Source organism: Cryptomeria japonica, chromosome 1 (assembly GCF_030272615.1).
Source record: "Cryptomeria japonica chromosome 1, Sugi_1.0, whole genome shotgun sequence".
NCBI lineage: Eukaryota > Viridiplantae > Streptophyta > Pinopsida > Cupressales > Cupressaceae > Cryptomeria > Cryptomeria japonica.
In genome coordinates, this window is record NC_081405.1 from 344,957,469 (window position 1) to 344,983,536 (window position 26,068).

Below are 26,068 nucleotides of genomic sequence, written 5' to 3' on the forward strand. Positions count from 1 at the left end.
TGATTATTTGAGAGTTTACACTTCATAGCTATTTGTATATTACAAGAAAATTCAACACCCCAAATCTTTCAGATGTTGGTCTCCTCTGAACACAATTGAAGTATTCTCTTGAACAAGGTGTCCAAATCATTGAAAATGATTATGATGCAGCTGCTGTATTCTCTAATATATAATTAGATATAATATGGTCTGCATTGTTCTGTTATAATTTTGTTTTTGGCTGTGCTGCTTTGCAGTATTTGTTGCCATTTGATTTATTGTAAGTTATTTTAGTTTTTGGCAGTGCTGCTTTGCAGTATTTGTTGCCATTTTGATTTATTGTAAGCTCTCTCTAAGGGTACAGGCCCCAATAAAACTCACAGCTATTCCATAAAAAACATGTACTTACATGTATATGAGCATGAGCTTGGGTACTTAAACTACCCTAATGATATCTAAAACATAGAATGGAATTTTAAAACACACTGGAACTGAGAAATACAGCAATAATATTGATTCTTTTATACTCTCCCCAAAATGACCCTTTGAATTTCAATGAAAAACACTATAGGAACCATCATACAAATTAAACTCTCCACCTATCCCTCGTTCTCATGAATATAATGTGTCTATCAGCAATCAAAACCATGCAAATAACTGTTATCACATGAGGTTGATAAGAGCTTGCATAGACCTTAAGCAACCAGTCTGCCAAACATGTTGTGCCTATGAGAATACTAGAATTTAGAAAAACAGGTATAATATGTTGCATCCACTTAGAGAAACAACAAACAACAAATAATCTTGTATAATTCATTTTCAACTTTGTTAAACAGTAGTACCATTCAATGATATTCTCTCATAAATAAGTCTTAACAACAGTAACAATTAGACTGAGAAAAGATTAAGGAAATGAGTATGAATGTGTGTCTAAATGGCTTACTTTGTGTATGTCTTCTGCAAAGAACATGCGCAAATCACCCATGTACGAGAGACCACATATTTTGACAAAAAGATCTTCCTGTATTGAGATAATATTATATCAAAAGAAATAAGTTATCAATCTAAAACATCTTAACAGGCCCCAAATTTATGCCTAATCATAAAGAGCAATTGCTTCCACTCTGTTAGAAAAAGTCCAAAAAATATTACCATAAAGTACAAACTATTTGATTTTGAGGTAAAAATCATAAAAACAAAAAAAGAAGAAATCTTAAAAAATATATCATTCAACTGAATCTGGAGAAAGCATGAATGATTAGTAAGCTTAACAAGTTGAATGATTCAATTGAATATGGAGAAAGCAAGAATGATTAGTAAGCCTAACAAGATTGAAAAAAGTTAATTAAAGATCAAATGCTTAGGGAAATCACCTCTGAAAATTCAGGTGGCAAAAGCAGAAGTGCAGCTGCAGTAGCTCCCTTGAGATTTGCCGCATTCACATTTTCTAGATTCAAGTTATCTCTAAGAATATGAACCTAGAAAGTGAAACAAGTAAGGCCTGTTAGATCAAAATTAAATTTCCCGTATACTATTGTGCTTAGCTCTTTAGACTTGCATTCTTTGTATTGATACGGATAAATAATCAAGTTCCTGCCCAACAAAAATATCATGTTTGCTTTATCTTTGATAACTACCAAGCATATCTTGGACATTTGGCTGTTGCTAAATATAATAGCAGGGAGCTCGGAAAGCAGACTCCCTGGCAAATAACATGAACCCAACTAATCAAATCTACAAAAGCAGAAAACATGTGAATGCCTGCTGAGTAGGCTAAAGAAGAATGTTTATGTTATATTCACAATACAAACTAAGATAACATCAGTGGCATGACCAATAAGTCAAACAGAAATTATAGAAGAAAATGAGGCAAATGAAGAAATGGATCTGGTCCACAGAAAAAATATTGAAGGAACGGCATAAGAAACTATAGCATTAAAAGGACTCGGAATTTCAACCCTTTGGATATACAGGGGAAAGAATTATTAGAACAAGCTCAAAAACTCTTAATTTTGGCAGAGACCTTGCCGACCTTCTATGAAAAATATTGAGACAATTATTGCAGTCCATGCAAATTTAAATAGAAAGTTAGTGGCTTCAATTATGGCAGAAATTCAAGTACATCTGAAAAGAAGAGACTAGGAAAAAGACAATAACATCTCCAATTGTTTCACCACATTCAAAAATAAGAAAGAAAAACGGATAATTAGTGAAGGCATGACCATGAGCAGATGAAGAGAAAGCAAAGTAATATTAAGTGATTGTTAAGTGGGAGTCAGCTATGGGTGAAGCAAATATTAAAGACACAAACAAGGATTGGCAATTCAATAAGAGATGTTGTAGACAAGTGAAATCGCTATCACTAGTGTTGGAACTGTTGATCTATATCCAACTGTTCAAAAATTTACAAGTTGGAATCCACCATCACTTGTTTCTAACATTCTCATTGTTTCTTGAATATAGCACCGTGATGATCCTTCCTTCTCCTTTTTGGATTTCCTAATATTCCTTTTCTATCCAATAGTCATAAGCCTTCACATGCCCTTTGACTTTTATTAAGACAAGACTTTAAATTAATTTTAGTTTCTTATCATTTAATCCCTTTTTAAGGAAATCAGAGATGCAAGAGTAAATCACATGACTTTGCTGGGATTCTCCATACTATAAATATTAATCATTGAATATGTGAATCAGCACAACATGTTAAACTCCGAATATTAAATCAGCTGACATATTAATTTTAAAGGATTTGTTGCTGCCCAGCATCTACTTGCATTTTATGATCAGTGCTCATCAATCTCACAAGACCTATAGGAATAGATGTGCACAGATTTTAACTTTGGGTTTTGGGGTTTAGGCGGGGGCATTACACAGAATATGATAGCTATTAAATTGGACACAATAGGTTAATGATAATGTAAGATGGTCTTTTACATAAAAGCTTCTCATAGAATTTGGTTTTAAACTTATTAGGATGGATTTAGTCTTGGAGGTGGTAAATAACTCTTGGTTCTCAGAATAGCACAAAAATCTTTTGGGGAAGAAATTAACAAACCAAATTAACAAACCAAAAGTAGAAGTTTTTTTCAAAAAATGGGAGTTAATCAGGAAAAAATCAGGTTTTCAGAAAATGTAGAAAAAGAAAAAAGAGATAAACCTGGTTTTTTAAAGTTTAAAGGCATTATAATCACAGAGAGATATAGAAAGCAAATAAAATAAGAGTTTAGCCCATGAATTGTGAAATATAGATTTTTTTCATTTATGTTCATATTGTTGATTACACTATGCACACTTCGTGATGCACAAATGATAACTTGATGCTAATAATTTTCAAATTTTCAATTACAATCTACTTTGCAAAATGTGATAGAAGAAGATAAAATCCATTCTTATAAAATGTAAAACTTTGTTTTGGGTCTTCAACCGCAGAGGATGACTGGTTATTTCTTCACATTAAAAAGAAAAATTAAGATAAGTCTATATAAGAATTGTCAACACTAAGTGTGGTAGAAATGAGAATTACAGTCCATTCCAAAATCCACCAGTGGTTAATCTTATGGAAGATCTCATGCTTGTTAATGCACACCATTTAGTAATATTTTTTGCTAGCTGAACAACTCTAAACTCTTTCCTTATCAAAGTTTTAATAGTTTTATTTATGAATAGAGTTGCATGGAGATGGATTCAAGACCCCAAATATGGATATGGAACTACATATAATAAAAATAGAATAAATGCAAATTTAAAAATATCAGAATAGAATAAAAATATATTGCTATATAGTTATATATTAAATATAATTTGTTATTTTATAACTAAATATTATAAATTTACAAATAATAAATTACTAAATACACGTAAAAATAAAATTAATACTAAATTATATTAAACTTAATAAATAACAAGTTTATTAAATGAAAAATATAAAAAAAGAAGAGCTCTGCAACTTTTCGCTCTCGGCAAAGGAGACCATGGAAGATCGGGGGTTTTTCTACATGGAATCCAGAAAAGGAATCCCAGGTTCAACATTGAGGTGGTTCTAGAAATTTTAATGGATTTGTATCAGATCAAAATTTGCCCTCATTCGTAACAGGCTCGAACAGAATTCCTCTTGGGAAAGGGGGAAGGCTTTCGACTCAAAGCCTCGGGAGTCATTCAAGAGATCATCCATTCAATATAATCGATCAGAAGTAGGCAGGGAAGGAGCGGATAGATAAAGAAGCTTGATGATTCAAGCTAAGCATGGGTTCTGGAGAAGGAGCCAGGGAATAGGGTGGACTAATCGAAGAATATTGAATCCTAAGGAATCCAATAAAGATGAAGGTAATAGGCCGAGAAAGAACCTGGGAAGTAAACTGTTTGTCATGCCTTCAAACCTAGTAGTTCTGAATGCTCAACGACTAAAAGAAAGAGCCCTTTTGGTGAAGTGGTGTGGAGATGGAGGGAGTGAGGCCGAGATCATGGAATGGTGGAGAGAATCTTTTCCTGGTAAGTTAAGTATAAGCACCTTACAAAACAATTTTTTCCTCATTGAATGTATAGATTCAAATTTGAAAGCATAAATATTGTATGGAAAATCCATATTCTTCAAAGGATCAAGTTTTCATAGAATCAATTGGAATCCCAACTTCAATCCATTACAATATAAGTTCAAGAAATCCCCAATGTGGATTAGTCCGATAGGCTTCCCAGCAGAATTTTGGAATGGGGAAGCCCTATTGAGGATAGGAGATGCATTAGGTTCATTTTTGGGGGTGGAAGACGATTTCCTCAATGAGAAAAAAGGGGATGTGGCAAACATTAATGTTGAGATAGATATAGATCTAGGAGTCTATAGAGAATTAGAGATTCTTTCAAATTTGGGAAGATGGCACCAGAAAGTGCAAGTTTTAAGGGATCAACAACTAGGTAAATGCCTCCTAAGGGAAAAAATGATAACAGAGTATTCAGGAACCAGAGTTTTGGCAGAGGAGCAGAATAGAGAATGTATGGATGTAGGTGAGACAACTTATTCAATTCCTAAAGAGTCTGGGGACTGAGTGGCAGATGCAAAAGGCAAATCTCCTCTGAATGGAGAGGGTATTAATAGGTCTGCCTTTGTATTTGTTGATTTTAGCAATCAGACTGAAAGTAGATAACAGAAAACATAAATGCAGCACATAACACAGTAATACCCTGGGAAAACCTCCCTCTTGGAGGTGAAAAACCCAGCAAGAAAATCTCAGATCCGATTAGATTAGGAACAACAGCAAATTACAACATTACCCTTCTAGGGCATACAATGCAACTTATCTGATATATGATACTGATCAGAAATCCAAACTTGACAATGAAGCTCAGAATATAGTTTGCTGATCCTAGATTGAAGTTCGCTTGCTCTTTGAAAGTGATCGCACCACAACCACAGGGATTTGGCAGTGTGAAGCAGGTTTGCCAGCCTTAGACAATCTTCAGCAGACCTAGAATGATATTCACTTAGCCTGGAACAGATTCGCTCAATCTAGATCAGATTCGCTTCACCAAGAAACAAGTTCTCTGAAGGTTGCAGATCAGATTCGCTGATGTTTGATGCACATTGCTATTAGATAGTTCGTACATAGCAGAGATAGATGTATTTTTCTTATGACTTGATTGACTTGCGATTACAAGTCACCTTACATTTATAGGAAATCATACAATAAATAATCTTGGTCAGCCTTATACAATTTTGGCACCAAGTAACAGTAAATTCAAGTTCTTTACAAGTTTCTTGAATAGGTCTTGACCTATAATTACAAATAACCGCCAGCTTACAAAAAGATACATTTTGGATCAGGACTTAACCACAAGTTACATAATCCACCCAAATAGGACCAGCCTCAATCTGATCAATGCAACACGGAATGATGATAAAATGATAAGGCCAAAACGCCAAATAGCATTTGTATGTGCTAGGTCAGCCCTAGAAGGGATCCGACCTAGCTACACATTAACAGTATTTCCAACTGATCAAACTAAAGATGGAGTAGGTGGAGTTAAGGCAGTAGCGTCAAAGGATGATACTATCTCTGGGGTAGATGCAGGTTCTTAAATGATTGAACTTTTGGAAGGGGAGAGGAGAATGTGAAGTAGTTAGAATCTGATGATTTTAACAGAGAAGCTTTCCAAACTAAGGATTGAGGCTGAGGCTCTTAGTCAGGATATCAATCGACAATTGTCATTAATCAAAACACCAGAGAGACAGATGGAAAGTTCTAATGCAGAGATGCCATATATTAGGTCTTCTGAAGAAGATACTCACTACAAAGACGGAGAACATAAGGAGGCATTGAAGGATTCTTGTTTAACTATAGAAGGAGATAAGCAAAACGGGGGAGAGAAGGGCTTGAATGGCAGAGAGTGCAGCAATCAGTGCAGCAATCTTTCCCCTGAATTGGAAGCAGTTTGTGACGTTTTAGGCATATCTCAGCTGCAAATAGAAGAAAATGAAGAACAGCTGAAAGAAAAACAAATGTTGATTCAAAAAATATTGGAGTTAAGAGGCGGATGAGGAGGCAGATCAGGAAATAATTTATGCAAAAGAATTCAATCAGGACTCTGAGGAAGGGGCTAAAGGGCAAGAAATATTAGGCATTTGTCAATATTGCCCCAATAAGGGCAAACCAGACTCTGGGAAATCTACAAACAAGAGGAGAGGTAGGAAATCTTTGGTAGAGCTTAGACTAATGGATGGATCTGTTGTGGATCAAACTAAAATCACTAGTTTATTAAAAGCAGGGAAGGGAAAGTTCCTTCCCAAGGAGATACGAGGCTCCTATCATGGAATGTTAGAGGCTTTAATGCTCCTAAAAAAAGCGTTTGGTCAAACATGGAATATCCTTGGCCAAAGCAGAGGTAATTTTTCTACAAGAAACAAAATTGAGCAAAGAGGAAATGGTTGGTTGTCAGAAGATAATAGGGTTGTGGGGAGGAGCAGATGTTCAGGCGAAGGGAGCTTCAGGAGGGTTAGCTATCCTTTGGAATTCAACTAGGGTTTCCTTTGAACCCATTGTAGAAAGTAAGCACTGGATGGGGGGGTGATTAGAAGTGTGGTTAGCAATCTGAGATTTGTACTTATTAATGTATATGGACCTATTGCCACCAGTGAGAAAAAGGAGGTGTGGTCAGAGTTAAATGGATTTTTAAATTGGCTTCCTTCAGCACATTTTATAATTGGGGGACTTTAATGCTATTCTGCAGTTATCAGAGAAAAGAGGGGGGATCCAGAAGGAATTGCAACCTTAGAAAGATTTTAAGGAATGGGTCTTTAGAAATTATTTACTGGAGGTGGCCTTGGAGAATGACACCTTTAACTGGCATAATAGAAGAATGAGTTTTAGCTATATAGAAGAGAGGTCAGATAGATTTTTCTTTAAAGGTGATATGACATCCTTGCCGTGGAAGATGAATTCTTTGATTTTAGCCTATTGAGGATCGGATCATCATCCCGTGGAATTAACTTTGGTAGGGGATAAAAGACCCTTGAATTGCCCTTTCAAATTTGAAAAGATGTGGATGAAGGACAAGCAGTTTTTTGAGCTAATCGAGACTTGGTGGGATGGGGAACAATTTGAGGGTTCAAAGCTCTTTTGCTTTGTTTCTAAATTATAATCGATCAAACAAAAGCTCCTAAAATGGAATAGGGAACATTTCAAGAATATTTTTGAAACAAAGATTAGCATTGAGGAAGCTTTGCAAATGTTGAATTTAGAAGTAACTAGTGTAGGCATGGATGAAGAGAGATTCCTTAAAGAGAAGTAGGTTTTGTGAGATTATGAGGAAGTATTGGCAAGGGAGGAAATTTATTGGAGGCAAAAATCTAGGGAGATATGACTAGCAGAAGAAGGTAAAATGTCTAAGTTTTTTCATAATAACACTAAGATGAGGAGGAGCATTAATAGGATTTTCAGACGGAGAGAAGATGATGGCAATCCCATTGAAGACCCGGGGAGTATTGCAAGAGAGGCAGTATCCTCTTCAAAAACATTTTGAATAATTGGGAAGGTTTAGATTTGACAACTTAGTCAGCATTATTGGGTGATATTCCTAAATTGGTCTCAGAGGACCAAAACAAGATGCTAACAGGAAAATTCTCGGTGGCAGAGATTGAAATGTCTCTAAGGTAACTGCATACAGTTATCCCTGGTCCAAATGGCTTCCCAAAAGACTTTTTCCAAAAATGTTGGTATATTTACAAGGAGGAGTTGGTTGAAGCTCTAGAAGTTGCTAGAGCAGTAGGAAGGTTTGTAAGAGAGATAAATAACACCTTTGTAGTGTTAATTCCGAAGAAAGAAAATGCTATAAGTCTAGATGACTTTAGATCGATTTCCTTATGCAATACCTTGCATAAAATTTTGGCTAAGGCATTGGCCAATAAACTAAAAAATATCCTTCCAACAATCATAGCTAAAAAACAAACAGGTTTTGTGCTAGGAAGATCAATTCTTGATGGAGTGATTATAGCTCAAGAGGCTCTTCACTCCATCCACAACAATAAACAGCCAAGCATGCTAATAAAGCTTGATATAAAGAAAGCTTACGATAAAGTGGATTGGAGATTCCTAAGTAAATGTTGAAGCCTTTGGTTTCTGTAGGCAATGGATTAACTTGATATTTTATTGCATCTCAAGTCCTAGATTTTCAATCTTGGTTAATGGTTCCCTAGAAGGTTTTTTTGAGTCCTCCAGAGGCCTAAGGCAAGGAGATCCTATCTCCCATTTCTTTTCATCATTATGGCAGAAGCTCTAGGCAAATCCATCATGAAGGCTCAAGAGGTGGGATTGATCAAAGGTATTCGGGTTACAAATGCGCAACCAGCTATCTCTCATCGATAGTTCGTGGATGATACTATGCTTTTTGGAGATGGGAATAAGTTGGAGGTACGACAGCTTAAGAAGATTCTTAGTCTTTATTCGAAACCCTCTAGTTAGCTAATTAATCAAGAGAAGTCAGAAATCTTTTTCTTCTTCATTAAACCAAGGGAGGAAAGAGACATTTTGAACATTTTGGGGTTTAGACTAGGAAAATTACCATGCACTTACTTAGGCCTTCCCCTTGATAAGGTAATTAAGTCCACTAAAGTGTGGGAACCTATGGGGGAGAAGATGGACCGAAAGATGAATTCTTGGAAAGGGAAACGGTTATCCTGGGCAAGTAGAGTAACAATGCTCAAAGCTGTCCTCTCAACAATGCCTATCTATTTGATGTCTTGCCTCTCTCTCGGCAAGCTCATTCAAAACTAATTCAAAAAATAAAAAATTTCTTTTGGCAAGGATTGACAGAGATAAAGAAGATAGCGATGATAGCCTAGGATAAGATATGCAAACCAAAAGAGATTGGGGGTGTAGGATTGAGAAATCAATTATGGCAGAACAAAGCACTAGGAGCAAAATTAGTGTGAAAGATGTATAAGGATCCTCATCTCAAATGGGTTTGAATTATGAAGGGCCTAACCCACCTAAGGGGTCTAGAGTATGGAGCTTTAAGCTAAAATGTAGGGATATCATTACTGAGAATTTATGTTGGGATATTGTTGATGGTAGAAATGTTATTTTGGGAGGATTCTTGGGGAGGCTATCCATGCATTACTTCTCTTATGGATGTGGAGAGGATGAGAAATATTTTGGAAAAGGCTTGGGGACCAATGTCAGAGATTATGTGGAGTTTGTTGATGGAGATCCCTCATTGGGTTGGAAATGGAAACCTTATGAGCATCTTTTGTGGGATGGAGAAGTTCGACAACTAAAGGACATTTTGAAGGGTAGGATTTTAACATTTTGCAATGGTCAAGATAAACTTGTTTGGGTGGGAGCAAAGTCTAGCAATTATAGTTCCAAAGATGGATCCAACACTATTATTAAGAAACAACATTTCCCACAATCGGACATTCCCACTAAATTATGTTAGAATAAATTGTCTCAAAGCAGATAATTTCTCGTGGGCAACTATACAAGGTAGAATTCTCACGATTGAGAGATTTAGGAAGATTGGCTTTGAAAGTCCTTCGAGGTGTGTTCTATGTGAACAAGATGAAGAAATAGTTAATCATATCCTGTTACACTATCCCTTTTCTTAGAAATGTTGGAGGTGGCTATGCGCTAAATTTGGACTACGGTTCTTCCCAATGATATCTTAAGTCTGTTGAAGTGTTGGCTTAGATTAAACAAGAATTGTTTATACGGCGGGATTTGGGTGGTAAGTCCCTCTCTAACTATATGGGAGATTTGGAAAGAGAGGAATCGCATACTTTTTAGAGACAAGAAGATGGAGTGGGGGAGGCAGGTATTGTGGAAGTGGTAAATTGTAGGATTGAAGAGCATTTCATTAAAGATTCCCAATTCACTAATTGGGATGGGATTATCAGGGGGCAATGGATTGGGCTAAGAATTCCACCTTTCTATGGAAAAGGTGGGAAAGACAACAAGAAGATGAGAGAGAATAGTGTTTGGGCTCCCCCTAAAGATGGATGGTATAAATTGAATTTTGATGGAGCTTCTAGGGGAAATCCTGTGGCTTCAGGAGCGGTGTGTGTGGTTCATCATTGGGATGGTTTGGTGTTGGCTAGATTGGCTAAACCTCTAGAGGAGGATACTAATAACATGGCAAAGTTTAAAGCTCTTATAGAAGGTTTTCTGTTTTGCCTTCATCTCAGGATCAGGAAGATTGAAATCAAAGGAGATTCAGCATTGGTTGTCAAAGTAGTTAGAACCAGCTCTACCCTGATCTGGAGACTTAATGCCCCGTTAGGTAGAGCCTTGGTATTGCTCAAATATTTCAAGGCATTCACTATCAATCATATATATAGGGAGGCAAAATTGGCAGCTGACCATTTAGTGAATTTGGGAGCAGACAAGGAGGTGGTCGAGGATTTTGGTATGCCAACATAGTCAGATTTTGCTTTGTTGGGTAGATGTTGTCTAGGAGCAGTTAAGTGTTATTTTATAATACATTTCCACAAGGTGGATATTGTGAGCGTGAAGGCATTTCAAATTTAAAATGAGGATTAGATGGTGAGGTGGACAACTCACCCATCCACGGTGTTTTGACGATGTGGCATAATCATGCTTCGAAGTTGTTAGTCCTCTTCCTCTCGAGGTAATATATAGCTTGCAGGGGTGTCATAAAAGCTTTAAAAACAACATACATATATATTAATAGAAAGGCTCAAGTAATGATGTTTCTAGACAATGGCAGCATGCTTGATGTAGTGGTGGGAGGAGGCTTGGAGAAGTCTGCAACTGAGTTTTACAAGTCAATAAGGACGATACACAATTAGGGAGTTCTTTCTCCCAACTCATCCAACACACTAGGTTCCCTAGACCTACTCAAAACTGAACTAACTTAGTGAGGGCTCACAAAACACTTGGATTCTCAAGGGCAGCCATTTAGAACACCTTAGGACATTGGTACAGACCCTTCCCATGCATTGGTAAAGTTCTTTGACATGTGGAATAATGACATGCTTCACAACCACCCCAAATTCCTAGTAGCCCCCCCTTTTAGGACTGTCATGAATATCTTTTGTTATAGACCAGATATAAAGACTGTGAAATGATTTTTGGATACCCTTTTTGGAGTTCTAAAACATATCTCAAAATGAGCCTAGGGTGTTGTGACGTATTCACAACATCACCCCATTGCAAATGGGGACCCTTGCTTTTTGCTTTCTAGAGTTAGTTTTCTTGGCTTAGTTGTTTGGCTCTTGGCTATAATCTTTGCATTGGAGAGTTGCCGGAGAGATCATTAGGATAGTGGGGTCTGCTTGAATTGAAGTGGGTCAGTAGGTGGTCCAGGTCAAGGTCTCTTTGAAAGCCTCCCCTTGGTTAGGTCTGGGTCTTGTTTCTAGGGTAGAGTCTTGATTGAGTTTAAGGAAGTCTTTGTGTTAAGTCCAGGAGTCTTGCCTTTAAGACCTATGTCATTTAGTCGAGGAAGTGAATGAAGATATGTGAGTAAGTGTAATCAAGGATTTTCCCTTTGAAGGTTTGAGTTGGTCAAGTCAATAGATGATGAGTTCTTGTACTCTAGGCATTGATTGGTATAAAATTGACCTATTTTGCCCTTACAAAGCACCTAATGATTAAGTCTAGACTTAAAAGTTTGAACAAAAGGTGAAGAATTTGAGCTAGATTGTTAACTTCGCTCCTGACCCTTCCAAAGGGACAGGAGCGAAATCCTCCTTAGCTCCCTTTTGACTCCTATTCTGGACAAAACCTTCACTTTAAGGTGTAGATTGGGAGGAAATTAGCTTGAATTCACCCTTTGGATGCCTTTGAACAAACTTGGACCTGGTAATTTGAAGAAAAGGTCATGAATTTGAGCATTATTGCAGAATTCGCTCCTGACCCTTCCAAAGGGTCTAGAGAGAATTTCCTTGGATCTCCTAACTTAGGTCAAAAAGGCTTGCTCCTATGCCTTGACTGAATGAGGAATGACCTATTTATGCCTTGTGAGCGTATTCAAACAAGATTGGATGATGAAAATGTTAGGAATTTGACCAAGATGGCCAAATTTGCTCCTGACCCTTCCAAAGGGTCCAGAGCGAATTTCCTTTGATCTCCTTATTTGGGTCAAAATCTTTGGCGTGATTGAGGCAAGGTTGATTCATACATACCTTTGAAGTGAGTTGCAACCAAGTGAGATGAGGAAAGTGAGAAGAATTTGAGCTAAGAGGCAAAATTCGCTCCTGACCCTTCCAAAGGGTCTAGAGCAAATTTCACTTAAGCTCCTGACCCTTTTGAAGGGTCCAGAGCGAAATCCTCCAAAAGACATCACTTTGAGAGCAAATTGGCTTGACTATGATAAGGTAAAGGTGGAAAAGACAAGTCCAAGTCAAGTTGAGTGTGAATAGAGTCTAGAAAAGCAAATTTCGCTCCTGACCCTTCTAAAGGGTCCAAAGCGAAATTCATCTAAGCTCCTGACCCTTCCAAAGGGTCCAGAGCGAAATTCCTAGAAGGTCTCCCTATTTCGCCTAATGCACTAAAAGGACCTTGTTTTAAGCTAAATCAATGGCAAATTGACTTGATCATGATAAGAGGAGGTTTGATAAGTTAAGTTCAAGGCAAAATAATGATGAATGGAAGATGAATGGCATCAAAGGAAGAATTTCGCTCCTGACCCTTACAAAGGGTCCAGAGCGAAATTTCCTAAACTTCTATTTGCTCTTTGTTTGGGGTCGAAATCTTGGTTCCTAAGGCATGGTTGAGAGAAGATTGATGTATACTTGCCTTGAGAAGTGATTTGAAGCAAAGGAAATGATGAATTTGAGACTAAAAGACAAAAATTGCTCCTGACCCTTCCAAAGGGTCCAAAGCGAAATTTTCTTAGAAGTCTTGTACCTTGCCTAAACCTATTCCTAGCATTTTTTAGGGCATAAGATTTGTTTTTGATGAGAAAAGAATGAGAAATAAAGTTCTATGAAGGAAAATTGAGCAAATGCAAAATTTCTCTCCTAACCCTTCCAAAGGGTCTAGAGCGAATTCCTCTTGAGGATATGTACCTTCCAAAGGTACCCAAGCGAGATCTTTTATAGGCCTTCCTGGGGGTCAAATAAATGATGTCTTCACGAGAGAAGGATTGAAAGGTGAAGATCAATGCAAATTGAAGTAAGAAGAAGGAAGAATTCGACCTAAAGGAAGAAATTCGCTCTTGACCCTTCCAAAGGGTCCAAAGCGAACTTCTTCAATGGACATTGTACCTTGCCTTAGCACTTGAATGACCCTGTTCCTAAGCAATTTTTGGGAGCAAACGACTTATCTATACCTAGAAGGAGCGCAATTATGAAGTCTAATGCCTTGAAGAATGAGTTACGATTAGAGAATTAAGTGAAATTGCTAAATTCACTCCTGTACCTCTCAGAGGGTCCAGAGCGAATTTCATTATAGGGCATGTCCTTGAAGAGGGTCCAAAGCGAATTTCATTATAGGGCCTGTCCTTGGAGAGGGTCCAGAGCGAATTTCATTATAGGTCTTGTCCTTGCAGAGGGTCCAGAGTGAAATTAATCCTAATGCCTTCTTGTTGATGATTTAAGGTAAGAAATGCTATGTTAGAATGAATATATTATGTATACTTAATCATCTTTTGTTTGTTTTGCAGATCAACAAGACTAAGCTCAAGGAAGATCAAATGAGGACAAGAAGGACTTCTTCAAGCTTCATTCACATTAAGGACTTCAAGTGTTAGAACTATCCTCAAAGGACTTCACAAGATATCAGAAGAATGATCTTACAAACACTTCAAAGAGAGATATGATACCAAAGAAGGAGTGACTTGACCATGAAGAAGCTTCATCAAACACAGGAGAGCCAAGGAGAGGTACATCATTCATCAAGTACATCAAAGACGGAAGAGGATCAACCAAAGTCAGTGCAAGGGTACGTTGAAGAAGCAGATAGTTTTAGAAGAGTTAATCAAAGTTAACTTCTCATCATCATCACATTGAATATCAAAAAATACAAAGTTCCTTGACCAGGCACAAACGCAAGACGGGGTGGCATCCTAGTCACTATTCCTCCAGACAGATAGGTCCACATTAGCATGTCCAGATTCAATGTACTTGACTCGCCAGTGATGGCACAAACTTCGAGGCACCTTCCCCTAACATCTATTGGTTCGCAAGCATTGAATGTAATTTTCTCATTGGCTAAGGGAAGTTTGTTGTAACAAACCCTAATTAGGGTTTTCATCCTGAAACCCTAGCCATTCATTGTAAATCAATCTGAGCCATTGAAGTAAAAAGAGCTCTCTATATAAAGCTCTGGCTCTTCATTTGTAAAGGTTAATAGTTAATAGCTAATAGTAAGTAGAATAGAATAGCAAATAGAATAGAAATTAGAGTAGAGTAGGAAGAAAAGGCAAGAAATTGTTACCTAAATTGTAAATGAACATTTTCATTGAAGTTATGGTGAAGCGTGTCGTTTCTTTGCAATATGCATGGTTTCTTGTTGAATCTTCATTTTAGATGATGGATAATTAGAATGAATGAAGGAAGTTACTGAATGCACTCACGTGAAATCCGCCTAGTCCATACCACTAGCCTCTTGCTGATTGTAAGGGCGCCCTGTGTGGTCAACTGGCATTGAATGAGCTTAATCTCAAATTGTTATGCGTCTATTGTTCATGCATTAACTTGAATGGTGATCAGTGTCTGATGGTGTAACGATTTGAACATATTCGAAGCATCCCTTAGAAGATTGCACTGAGTTGGTGTCGGATTGTTCAACCTGATGGTGAGACCCAACCCAATAGGACTCCACCTAGTCATTCATCTACCTTCTTACATTCTAGGTCTTAGATTAGATTCTCTAAACCCTAAACCTTTTGTTATTTCTTTATTATCCTGGTGAGTAGTTAGGACTCAAGTTCCAGCAGATTAAACATTCAGGCATACAAACGTAAGTCCCCTTGTGATTCCAGCATAATCACATCACACCAACAAAGCTTATCCATACATAGAGACCCTACATATAAGAACCTTGGAGTTATTTCGATTGATCCTTGGGCAAATCTTCAGCATTCGAATAAATTTGTTCAAGAGAGGATAAGATACCTTGGTATTTTATTCTGTGTTCGCATGTGCATAAAATACACATCAACAGAATTGGTGTTAGAAGGGTTGATCATTGCCAAGCCGTGATTAGTGGAACTTATCAAGAGTTATTCAAAACTTTTACCCTCTTCTTCACGCTCAACAGAATTGAAGCAGAATTAGAGGAACATGATAGCTAATGCGAACTCTTGAATCCAAGGAAGATCAGTGGAGAGCGTTTTCTCAATGCTCAGCAGAAGTGGTACAAAGAAAGGAGGTGATCGCCGAGTCGTCAGTTGGACTTGCAAAAAGAAGGAAGCAGGTTGGAACCAGTTGAGCTTTCAAGTTGAATCTGAGATATTCAAGATCTCTCTTATTCCAACAAATCCAAAAAAATTAAAAAATTAAAAAAAAGGTATCCACCTCATCAGTCTTTGCAAGGTGTGGTAACACAAAATAAGGAGCTGGCCCTTAATGAAGATGTGTCACTTTAGTGAAGATAGAAGAAAACAGACCCTTTAACATCCACCGGCTATATAAGAAGACACTCATCCTCATTCTAAGGCATCGATCAAAGCAATTTATACAATCTGCTCTGGATAAAATGATTGATCATTTCATTGATCAAACATACATTGACAAGGAGAATTGGAACAAATTTGAGTTTAAGGCAAGTTGCAGCAGACAGAGAGGCAGAGCTACAAATTTGAGGATCAAGATTCAGATCAGAACTCATTGTTATTTCCCAGATTTGAATTAATGATGCATTAAGGGTGTGAAGAATTGTTTTGTTTGCATGTTTCTTGATTCATTATATGTCTTTCAGGTTTTGATAGGAGGATCGGAAGCTGATAAAGAGATGGTTTCAGACTACACTCAGGCAAATTGAATTCAAGGACTCACACATCAATATCCACATTTGAAAAGGGACAATATCAAAATTCAATCACATGAAGAAGATGGATCAGACCATTACTATGCACTTACAGAGCTGAATGCAGGATATTCAACACCTTAAACAGAATTGGAGTTTGATACAAAGGCAAAGGGCAGATTTCAAAGGAATTCTAGATCATTTTCCAAGGTTCTGATTTGATGTTTGATATGAAGATAGAAGAAAAGAGAAATATGAGCACCTAAGGAAGCATGGAGGACAAGTCACGACAACATCAATCTAAAAGATAGTTATTCAGAAATAACTTCCTCCACCATTCAAGAGATCTGATTACACTTACATTGAGAAGCAGGTTGAAAGGAAGTGCTCCCTGATTGGAGTAAAATCTGCTTCCATTGCTCATAGTTGGGAGCGATGTAGGCACTTGAATGGATGAAATGAAAGGAGTGGGCAAAGGATGTATTAAATTTCAAGTTTGGATTTCAACTTCATTTGAACACTTGAGTGAATTTCCTAATTCGCTCCTGTACCTTCCAAAGGGACAGGAGCGAAGTTATTCAAGCTCATGTACCTTGCTAAGATCAGGAAGACTGGATTGGAGAAAGAATGGACAAAGAGAAGGAATTGACTTATACATGCCCTTGGGAATGAATTCAAACCAAGTTGACTGACACAAAGTGAGGAATTTGTGCAAGTTTGCCTAATTCGCTCCTGTCCCTTCCAAAGGTACAGGAGCGAATTTCCTAGTGGATCCCGTACCTCTCTAAGGTACATAAGCGAAATTGTTAAGATTTGCCTTTGATCCAACATTTTGAACAAGGGGACCCCGTAAGGTGATTTGCTAGCATGTTCTAAGGCCAAGGCAACGTGAATGGAGGTGAGAAGAGAACGTTTAATAGATATCCAAGCCTAATACCTCTAATTCGCTCCTGACCCTTCCAAGGGTACAGGAGCGAAATCCTTGAAATCTCCTAATTCCTCACTCAAGCAATTGGACGAATCTTATCCTAAGTGAAGTTGAGGGCAAACTGCCTTGATTGTGGTGGAAGAAGGATCTAAAAGCTAAAGTCTAAGGCGAATTCAGTCAAAAGAAGAAATTCGCTCCTGACCCCTCCAAGGGTACAGGAGCGAATCTCTTAGAGGACCTCCCATCTCACCTAAGGCATTGAATGGATATCATCCTGAGCAAAGTTAGGGAGCAAATTGACTTGATCATGGTAAAAAAGGGATTCAAAAGTTGAATGGGGGATGAATTGAATCAAAAAAGGAGGAATTTTGCTCCTGACCCTTCCAAAGGTACAAGAGCAAACTTCTTAGAAGGACCCCCTATCTCACTTAATGCACTAAGAAGATCTGGTTTTAAGCTAAGATGGAGGTGAATTGACTTGATCATGGTGAGAAAGGAATTAAGAAATCAAGTCTAAGGCAAGATAAAGGAGGGATTGAGTGTGAATTCAGCTGGGAACAAAATTCGCTTGTGTCCCTCTCTAAGGTATCAAAGTGAAATGCATTAATGGTGAATGATTTGCTAATAAAGGCATGTTAAAGGATTTCTTCAAGGTAATTTCAAGTGCCCAAACGTCCTAAAGATCATAACAACTACGCATGCCTCCATTAAATAACCAAATGATAACAAAACTTCATCATTTTTCAAAAATCGCTTGTGTCCCTATCTAAGGTACCGAGGCGAAATGCTATCAAGGACATGTACCTCTTGAAGGTACAAGAGAAAAGTTATGAAGAGGGTATAGTGCTTCATGATATAAGCTGAAAGAATGGAGGAAAGACTAAGCAAGCAAGTCGGCCTACAAAACATTTGATGCATTGATAAAACTGATTTCACCTTTTTGGCGCCAAGAACAATTTTGAATTCCATATGAGAAAGTCGGCCAGCTTTGGAAGGGATGCAATTAATTTTATTCATTAGGACAAGTCGGTTGTCATCAAGAAGGTGCAAACCCCTATGTAGGTGCCTATAAAGGAAGATCACACATTAGTCATTTCATCATTCATCCAATCTTTCTTCTTTAGATCGAATTTAAAAAGCAGATCAAGAAGCGAATTTTCATCAGCTGATGTGGAGTAAATTTTAGAATGAGCGAATTTTAGAAGGAGCTAAATCCAACAAGATCAGATTTGAAGAGCGAACTTCAACAGTCAAGAGGCGAATTCTCAAGAAAGGATTAACATGTCTCCAACTTAGACCTGATTCAAAAAAGTGAACTTAAAGAACGAGATCCACCAACAATTAAAGGAGTGAGTTCCAGATTTGTCAATTACAAGACAACAATCTCCACAAGCTGAAGTTCATCAAGGAAAAGAAAGAAATCAGAAGGACCAGGTTGGAGGGAGATCGGAACGAGGATCTCAAGAAGGATATTTCGACATCAAGGTCAAAGGAAGACCTCTTCAAGAGGATCTCATAGGCAAATACAAGAGAGTCAAGGAAGGGTACATCATTCATCAAGTACATCAAAGAATGGAGGATCGACCAAGGTCATCACAGAGCAAGTACCAAACAAGGTGGCATCCCAGTCACTACTCCTCCAGTGAGAAAGGTCCACATCAGTATGTCCAAATTCAGTGAATCACGCTTATGCACGAAGGCACAAACTCTGATGTACCTACCCCTGTTTCCTATTGGTTCTCATGCATTGAATGTAATTTTATCATTGGCTAGAGGAGTTTGTTGTAACAAACCCTAATTAGGGTTTTCATCTTGAAATCCTAGCCATTGATTGTAAATCAATCAGAGCCATTGAAATGTAAAGAGCTCTCTAAATAAAGCTTTGGCTCTTCATTTGTAAAGGTTAATAGTTAATTAATAGTGGTTAGAACAGCCAATAGTCAATAAGTTAATGTCAATAGAATAGAAGTTAGAGTAGAGTAGGAGGAGAAGGCAAGAAATTGTTGCCTTAATTGTAAAAGATTCCATTTTCATTGAAGATATGGTGAAATATGTTGTCCCTTTGCAATGTGCATGGTTTCTTGTTGAATCTTCATATTAGATGGTAGATAATTAGATTGAATGGAGAAAATTGTTGAATGCACTCGTGTGGAAATGCCTAGTCCATACCACTAGCCTCCTACTAATTGTAAGTGTGCCCTACATGGTCAACTGGCATTGAATGAGCTTAACTTCAAATTGTTATGCGTCCATTGTTTATGCATTAACTTGAATAGTGATCAGTGTTTGATGGTGATGATTTGAACATCTTCAAAATTCCCTTAGAAGATTGCACTGAGCTGGTGTTGAATTGTTCGGTTTGATGGTGAGACCTAGCCTAGTAGGACTCCGCCTAGTCGTTCATCTATATTCTTACATTCTAGGTCCTAGAATAGATTCTCTAAACCTTATGATTTTGATATTTCTTTATTTCGCAGTCAGTAGTTAGGACTTAAGTTCCAGCTAATCAAGCATTCAGGCATTCGAATGAAAGTCCCCTTGTGATTCCAGCATAATCACATCACACCAACAAAGCTTATCCACACGTAGAGACCCTACATATAAGAACCTTGGAGTTATTTCGATTGATCCTTGGACAAATCTTCAGCATTCGAATAACTTTGTTCAAGAGAGGATAAGATACCTTGGTATTTTATTCTGTGTTCACATGTGCATAAAAAACACATCAACAGGTGTTATGGAGGGTATGCATCAAAAATTGACTTTTACCGTTGTTCTAGAGCCCCAGTTAGCCCTATTTTACAAAGTAAGTACCTTATTTTTACACTCCACAACTCAAACAATGATATGGATAGATGTCACACAACCCCAAACCACCAATTCAATAGGTTTTGGGCACCCAAACAATCAGATTTAACACATGTTCACTCAAACCCACACTTCCTTGGCCTAACACATAGAGATGTTAGACATTCATTGCTTCAAAGATGTATCCAACCTTGGCCCCTGCAAAAATGAAGAAAAACTCATCTGTACAAGACCTATCCTTACCATTCCACCAAGTTTGATGAATATCCCTCAGTGGAATGGAGAGATTTTTACATTTCTTTGATCAAACCCTTGGAAGTAGGGTTTCAGGACATATTTTAGAAAAAAGTTCACAAAATACTCAAATCTTAATGAAATCTTATCAAATTTGCGTCCTTAGAAAGGTGATTCAACCAGCTTTCAAATGGCACCAGTCTCACATCTTGATTAGATCATACAAGAGAGTTATGAACGTTATAGCAGCAAAAAACACAGAAAATTCTACAAACAAGGCTTTAATTTTGTATTATTCTTCTTCTCTTCAACCAAAAACTCACCAACAACCATGCCTCTGCCCAAAAGAGGCTATTTAAACTTGCATGGACCTGTCCCAACTGTCCCCAACTACATTGGACCGTTGGGATTCGAAATATACATTAGTGACATAAGAAAGTTGTAAAGGTGTCATGACAACTTTACAACTTTCTGACAATTTTTACATAACTTATCAAATTGACTTCAAACTTGGTTCTAACCTCTGAAACATGTCAAAAATGACTTCAAGACACAAATTACATCATTTCCACATCATGTGGATACATTTTGAGTGGTTTGACCATCCTTGACCCAATCAAGACTTTGTAGGACTACGTGACACAAATGGCATCAAAGGACTTATAACTTGATATGAAATGATTACAAATGGTTTGAAATGACATCAAATGGTCCATAGGACCCTATTACAACTTGACTCAACACAAAAACAAAATGACATGATAAAAACCTTTGTAAGGCATCATTATAGCCCAGGTGCTCCTGTACCAATGCTGATAGACAGTTGGGCTACGATAGCCTAAGGAATGACAAGATTACTCTTTGTGAATGATTTGATTCCGATTTTCAAGGAGTTTTATATGCTCCGCATTTATTTGGCTATTATGATATCTAAGATTTGGCAGGGCAGAGAGTCCTTTTCTATAAATCATTCCTCAGGCTTTTCTTTGGCATTATTTACCAGAGCTTGGCCTTGGTCTTTCAAGTCGAGCAGGTATATATTTGAGGAGTGAGGAGTTCTAGAGGGTTTTAATATAGAATCTCCCATCTGTCTGGTGGCAAGTAAGAGGCAAATGGCATTCATAGGACAGATTAAGGATAGGAGAATGAAGGAGGTGTTGATTCATTCTCGTAGTTTGATAGTGCAAGCCTCTATGAGAATTCTGGGTGGGACATTCATATTTACCTCGCACAAATACAGAGTCAATACAAATATTCCAATGGTGTTTCTTGCCACACTCCTTCAATGATGAAGACTTCGAATGGGTTGATTAGGTGGATCAAGAGGCAAAGGCAATAGCTATGGTAAAGGAGGAGGCTAGAGAACGAGGAGACCCATTGGAGGACCCCAAGGATGATGTGGATGAGGATGTGGATGTCACTAAGGCTGAGCCTAAGACGCAGGCAGATATCATGGTTGAAGAACTATCCGGGGCCTATCTTAGGCGCACATGTAGGAGGGTTGCGGGGTCGAGTGATCACTGATATTGGCTACTTTGAGCCTTAGACTTCTAGGCTCTAGCTTTTAATTTAATAATGTTTTGAACTTTTGATGCCATGGATTTCATATTTCATGAATTTTGTAGACATTTGACACTATTTATATTTCTAATGTGCTATTTAGTTTAACTCATTTCCTTCAGCTCAAGCCTAAAATTGGCATTTATACTTATGTGATCAATGTAAACCTGTGTATGTGTTCAAAGTAGCTTCTATTTGATGAGATGATTATGTCTTTAAGGATTATTTATTAAAGGATGAATGAAACAAGTTTTAAATCCTTTAAAACCTTTGAATTTCTTGGGTTTTTCAATTTGCCAAGTCTGAGTCTGAGTCCGAATCAGAAATCAGCTTGCCGCGTTTGAGCCGAGTCCGAGTCTTGCAACTATGGTTGGTATTAAAGAGATGGAAGAGAAACTAGATTCAAGCATATGCAAATGATGGATTTTTTGTTGAAAAATTCTTCAAATATGGCCATTGAAAAGGAATTTTAACAAAGAAATATAGAGAAGAAACATGCTAAGACACATATAGAATCTTTGGAGAAACCTATGACAAAATTTGAAGAGTATCTAAAAAGGGAGGAGCAAAAGACAATTTCTGTTGATGAAGATTTAACAATGGGGCAATGGCTTGTGAAAAAGACGAAGATCAAGGAAGATAATCCACTTTATGAAATAAAGGCAAATAAATATCTTGGTTCAAGTTCCACAACTTGTGAAGATATCAAAGTAGGGCAATGAAAGATGAATGGTGACTGGTTCTTCATAAAGAACAGCCCCTGAGAAAGTTAGTGGTTGCAGGGATAGAGAAATCAGTAGAGTTGTGTATGACTCCGGAAATTTTGCAGGAGAATATGAGTCATCAGACAAAATTGTTTGAAGGCATGAGAGACAAATTTGTTCAACAAAACTTAGCAACAGATATGCAGTTAACAAAGTACACTATCATTAGAGAGATTCATAATACTTCCAACATTGATTTGAGTTTCATATCTCCAAGAAAGACTTAGTCAATTGAAGAATTTTTTGGAGCACCTTAGTTTGCGATTGCTTAGGATAACCAATTTTGGGAAAGGCAGACTGTAATGGCCCTTTTTGAAATGAGATTATAATAATAATAAATTAAAGTATAAAAAATATAATACAATTATCAAATATAAAGTTAAAGTTTAATTTAATCAAAAGTCAAGGGGCATGTGAAGAATCATGCCCATTTAAGGAAAAAAGGCATATAAAGAAATCCAAAAAAGAGAAGTATCAATCAATTGTGAAGAAATATTATGACATATTCCACATGGATCATACAGCCAAAGAGGACGAAACCCCTCCAAGGTTGGACAAATTTTAAGGATGAAAATCCATAACTTGACCAGAAATTACAGACATTCGTAAAAAGAAAATTGCTGCAAATTGAAGGAAAAACAACAGCAGAAAATAAGGATAAGTCATAGTTTTAGAAATGTTTCATAAGCTTTAAGTTTGAATATTATAATAAAAACTATAATTTTAGATAAATTAATATTTATAAATATAATGCAACTAACATCTTGAGCTAGAATTATTGTTTTAAGGCAAAAATAAGAAATGTTCTAGAACAGGACGTTACATGGATGGTGATCATTTCCTCTCCTATTTGGTAGTGCAGAAGATAGGTGGTGAGTTCTAGGGAGAGCAGATAAACTCTAGAGATTGCAAACGTTTTTAGAATGAGGAAAGAAGCCTGATACAAAGCAGAAGGTGGTCATGGACAAAGTTGACAGTCCTCTAATGGAATACAAGCTCTCAGATTTTATAAACAGAGAGGAGTGCACTCAATTGAAAGAGAACATTTATGCCAAATGAAAGAGGGCTCGACCATATAGTGAACATTAATTGAGTGTCAGTTCAATCCCCACTGTGTCAGAAAGAATCAGTTTCAGCTCCGATTAGCTGTCTATGTTCCATTCTTACTAGACTACTCAAATTGGTAACACTTTACACTGTTTCTTCTCTTTCGTAAGTCCAAACCACAATGGGACAACAAGGAAATTTAGCTAAGAATAGAAAAATGAATGAAAACAAATGCTAAAAGTTTCCAATATCAGTTATAAAGAAATGTGAGCTCTTAATACTTTTATTGGGCATTTCACACTTTCCAAGTGGAGCCTCTCATTCATTTTTTGGGCATTCATACCTCACTCATGTTAGGATTTGTTACATCAATAAGGTTTGATAGAATAAAGGGAGGTTAGAACTGCTCGCATTCGTGTTTTCAACAAAAAGTTAGTTGTTTACTATTCTCATTATAATAGTAAGTGATGTGGCATCTTAGGTGATAAAGTTGTTAGGTCTAAAAATAAGAAGATTTCATGTGTAAAAAGTTTATCCATCACTGGAAAATTAACAACAGCATTCTGATATGGGTTCTATTGATCCTTATCATTTAGTATCAGAGCCATTTCAGTGCTACAGATTCAATGAGAGCATGGAATAAGCATGAAGGTGGTAGACCTTTGTAAGAGGCACTTGTTAAGATTAACACAGCTGATGTGGACATAACCTCAAACAAGCTTCAGTTGGACGAGAACATTGTAGAAATAAATCTCAGGTGGTATAAGGGTGAAACTATTGCAGCTGTACAGTCTTTACTTCATTGATAATCTAGTTAAATTAATGTGGTGGTTGCTTTCATACACCAGCTCTTCTTGGCATTAGAAGACTCTGTGTACTTTTGCACATTAAAGTAGTTATTAAAAAATTTGGCACTAGCTTTATATGTTGTTGCTTGCATATAGAAGGCTTCGGTATTAGTTTTAACTGCACTCTCCATATTTTGTTCTTTTTTTAACATCTATGATGATCCAGATCTTTGTTTGGAGACAAATCTGTACGAATTTTAAAATGGTGTGTGGCATTCTGCAGATAATTGAGAACCACAGTGAAGCCTTCTGCCACAAGTTTGTCAACAAGTGTGCCGCATGTAGCAGCAGTAACAAAGAGATTGCAGCGGCATGAGGAGCAGCATGCAACAGCAGCCTTTATATTAAGTTTGGTATGTTTTTTAATATAAAGCCTTTCATGGTTCACAGAATCCTGGATCCTTTCTGTTCACTAGTACCCAGTACTGCAGAGATCAGATAGCATGTTTCTGATAGTAAAAACGTGTTAAAACAGCCCAGCATTTCTATATGTTTGTTTAATATATTTTAGAGTTCACCTTTTTAAGATATTTCTAAAACAGTTGTATACTCTAAACTTAAATATTTTGGTTGATGCAGAAAGATCAAACTAATTTTGTATCTTTTTATCTGATGGGCTGTCTGGCATGAAAGTTTGCCAACATGGGAAAATACTTTTGTAAGAAAAATCCCCCAGATGTATTTCGCTTCAATTCTTACAATTCGCCATTTTTAATTGTTTTTGTACAGTTATGGTGCACTTTAGGCTTAGAGTTTTTCCAATGGGATACATATTAAACTCGTAACTTTTGATCTGGGAAGAGTTGCTTGAAAAAACTTCACCAAAATGAGCAGGATGGCATTGCAGAACATCCTTTAGAAGCATTTTACTGCAGCTCTCACAGTTTGTGAGAATTAGTTGTCTTCCTGCTTCAGCTTCATTGAAAGCATAGTTACCAGGAGATGTGGGGGGACATGTAATGGAGAGGCATACTTCTTGTAGAATGTTTATTAGCATATGCCATATTTCTAAACAAAGCATTTCAATCTTTTGTGAGTCGGTTCAAATTTACAATTTTGATCCCAAAAACAGTATAGGTTCACAGAAAACGCACACACGGTTGAGGTAGAGTTCAATGCAGAGATTTAGGACATGTTGTCCAACAGTCAACCTACTTCTCGAGATGAATTTTTCTAACATGTGAGAATGATGCAAATATATTACATCTAAATGCTAAATGTTGTAATTATATTAGATAGTAAGATAACAACAGCACTTTGTAAAGAAATCTGTTTAACTTTACATAAAATGATGCACTTTCCTATCTCAATCTAGCCACACCTGCGAACTACACGTACAGGCTTCTGAAGACGACCGCTTATATATAAACTGTCCCAATTCAGCACATCTCTTATCAACCAATGCATGCGAATTACACCATACTTGATTTTCTGGAATCATGAAAAACAGACAAAGTATAAGTTCAGAGTGTAGACAAATCATTC

General features: G+C 37.1%; 1 protein-coding gene across 1 annotated transcript in view; it reads right to left on the reverse strand.

The window, feature by feature from the left end:
• Positions 1–26,068, reverse strand: part of LOC131043591 (uncharacterized) — a 42,779-nt gene that overhangs the window by 14,946 nt on the left and 1,765 nt on the right. Inside the window, exons 5-7 of the mRNA XM_057976822.2 lie at positions 25,922–26,014; positions 1,353–1,457; positions 923–1,000 (exon numbers count right to left, since the gene is read on the reverse strand). Coding sequence (XP_057832805.2) covers positions 923–1,000; positions 1,353–1,457; positions 25,922–26,014 — 276 coding nt within the window. The remainder of the gene's footprint in view (positions 1–922; positions 1,001–1,352; positions 1,458–25,921; positions 26,015–26,068) is intronic.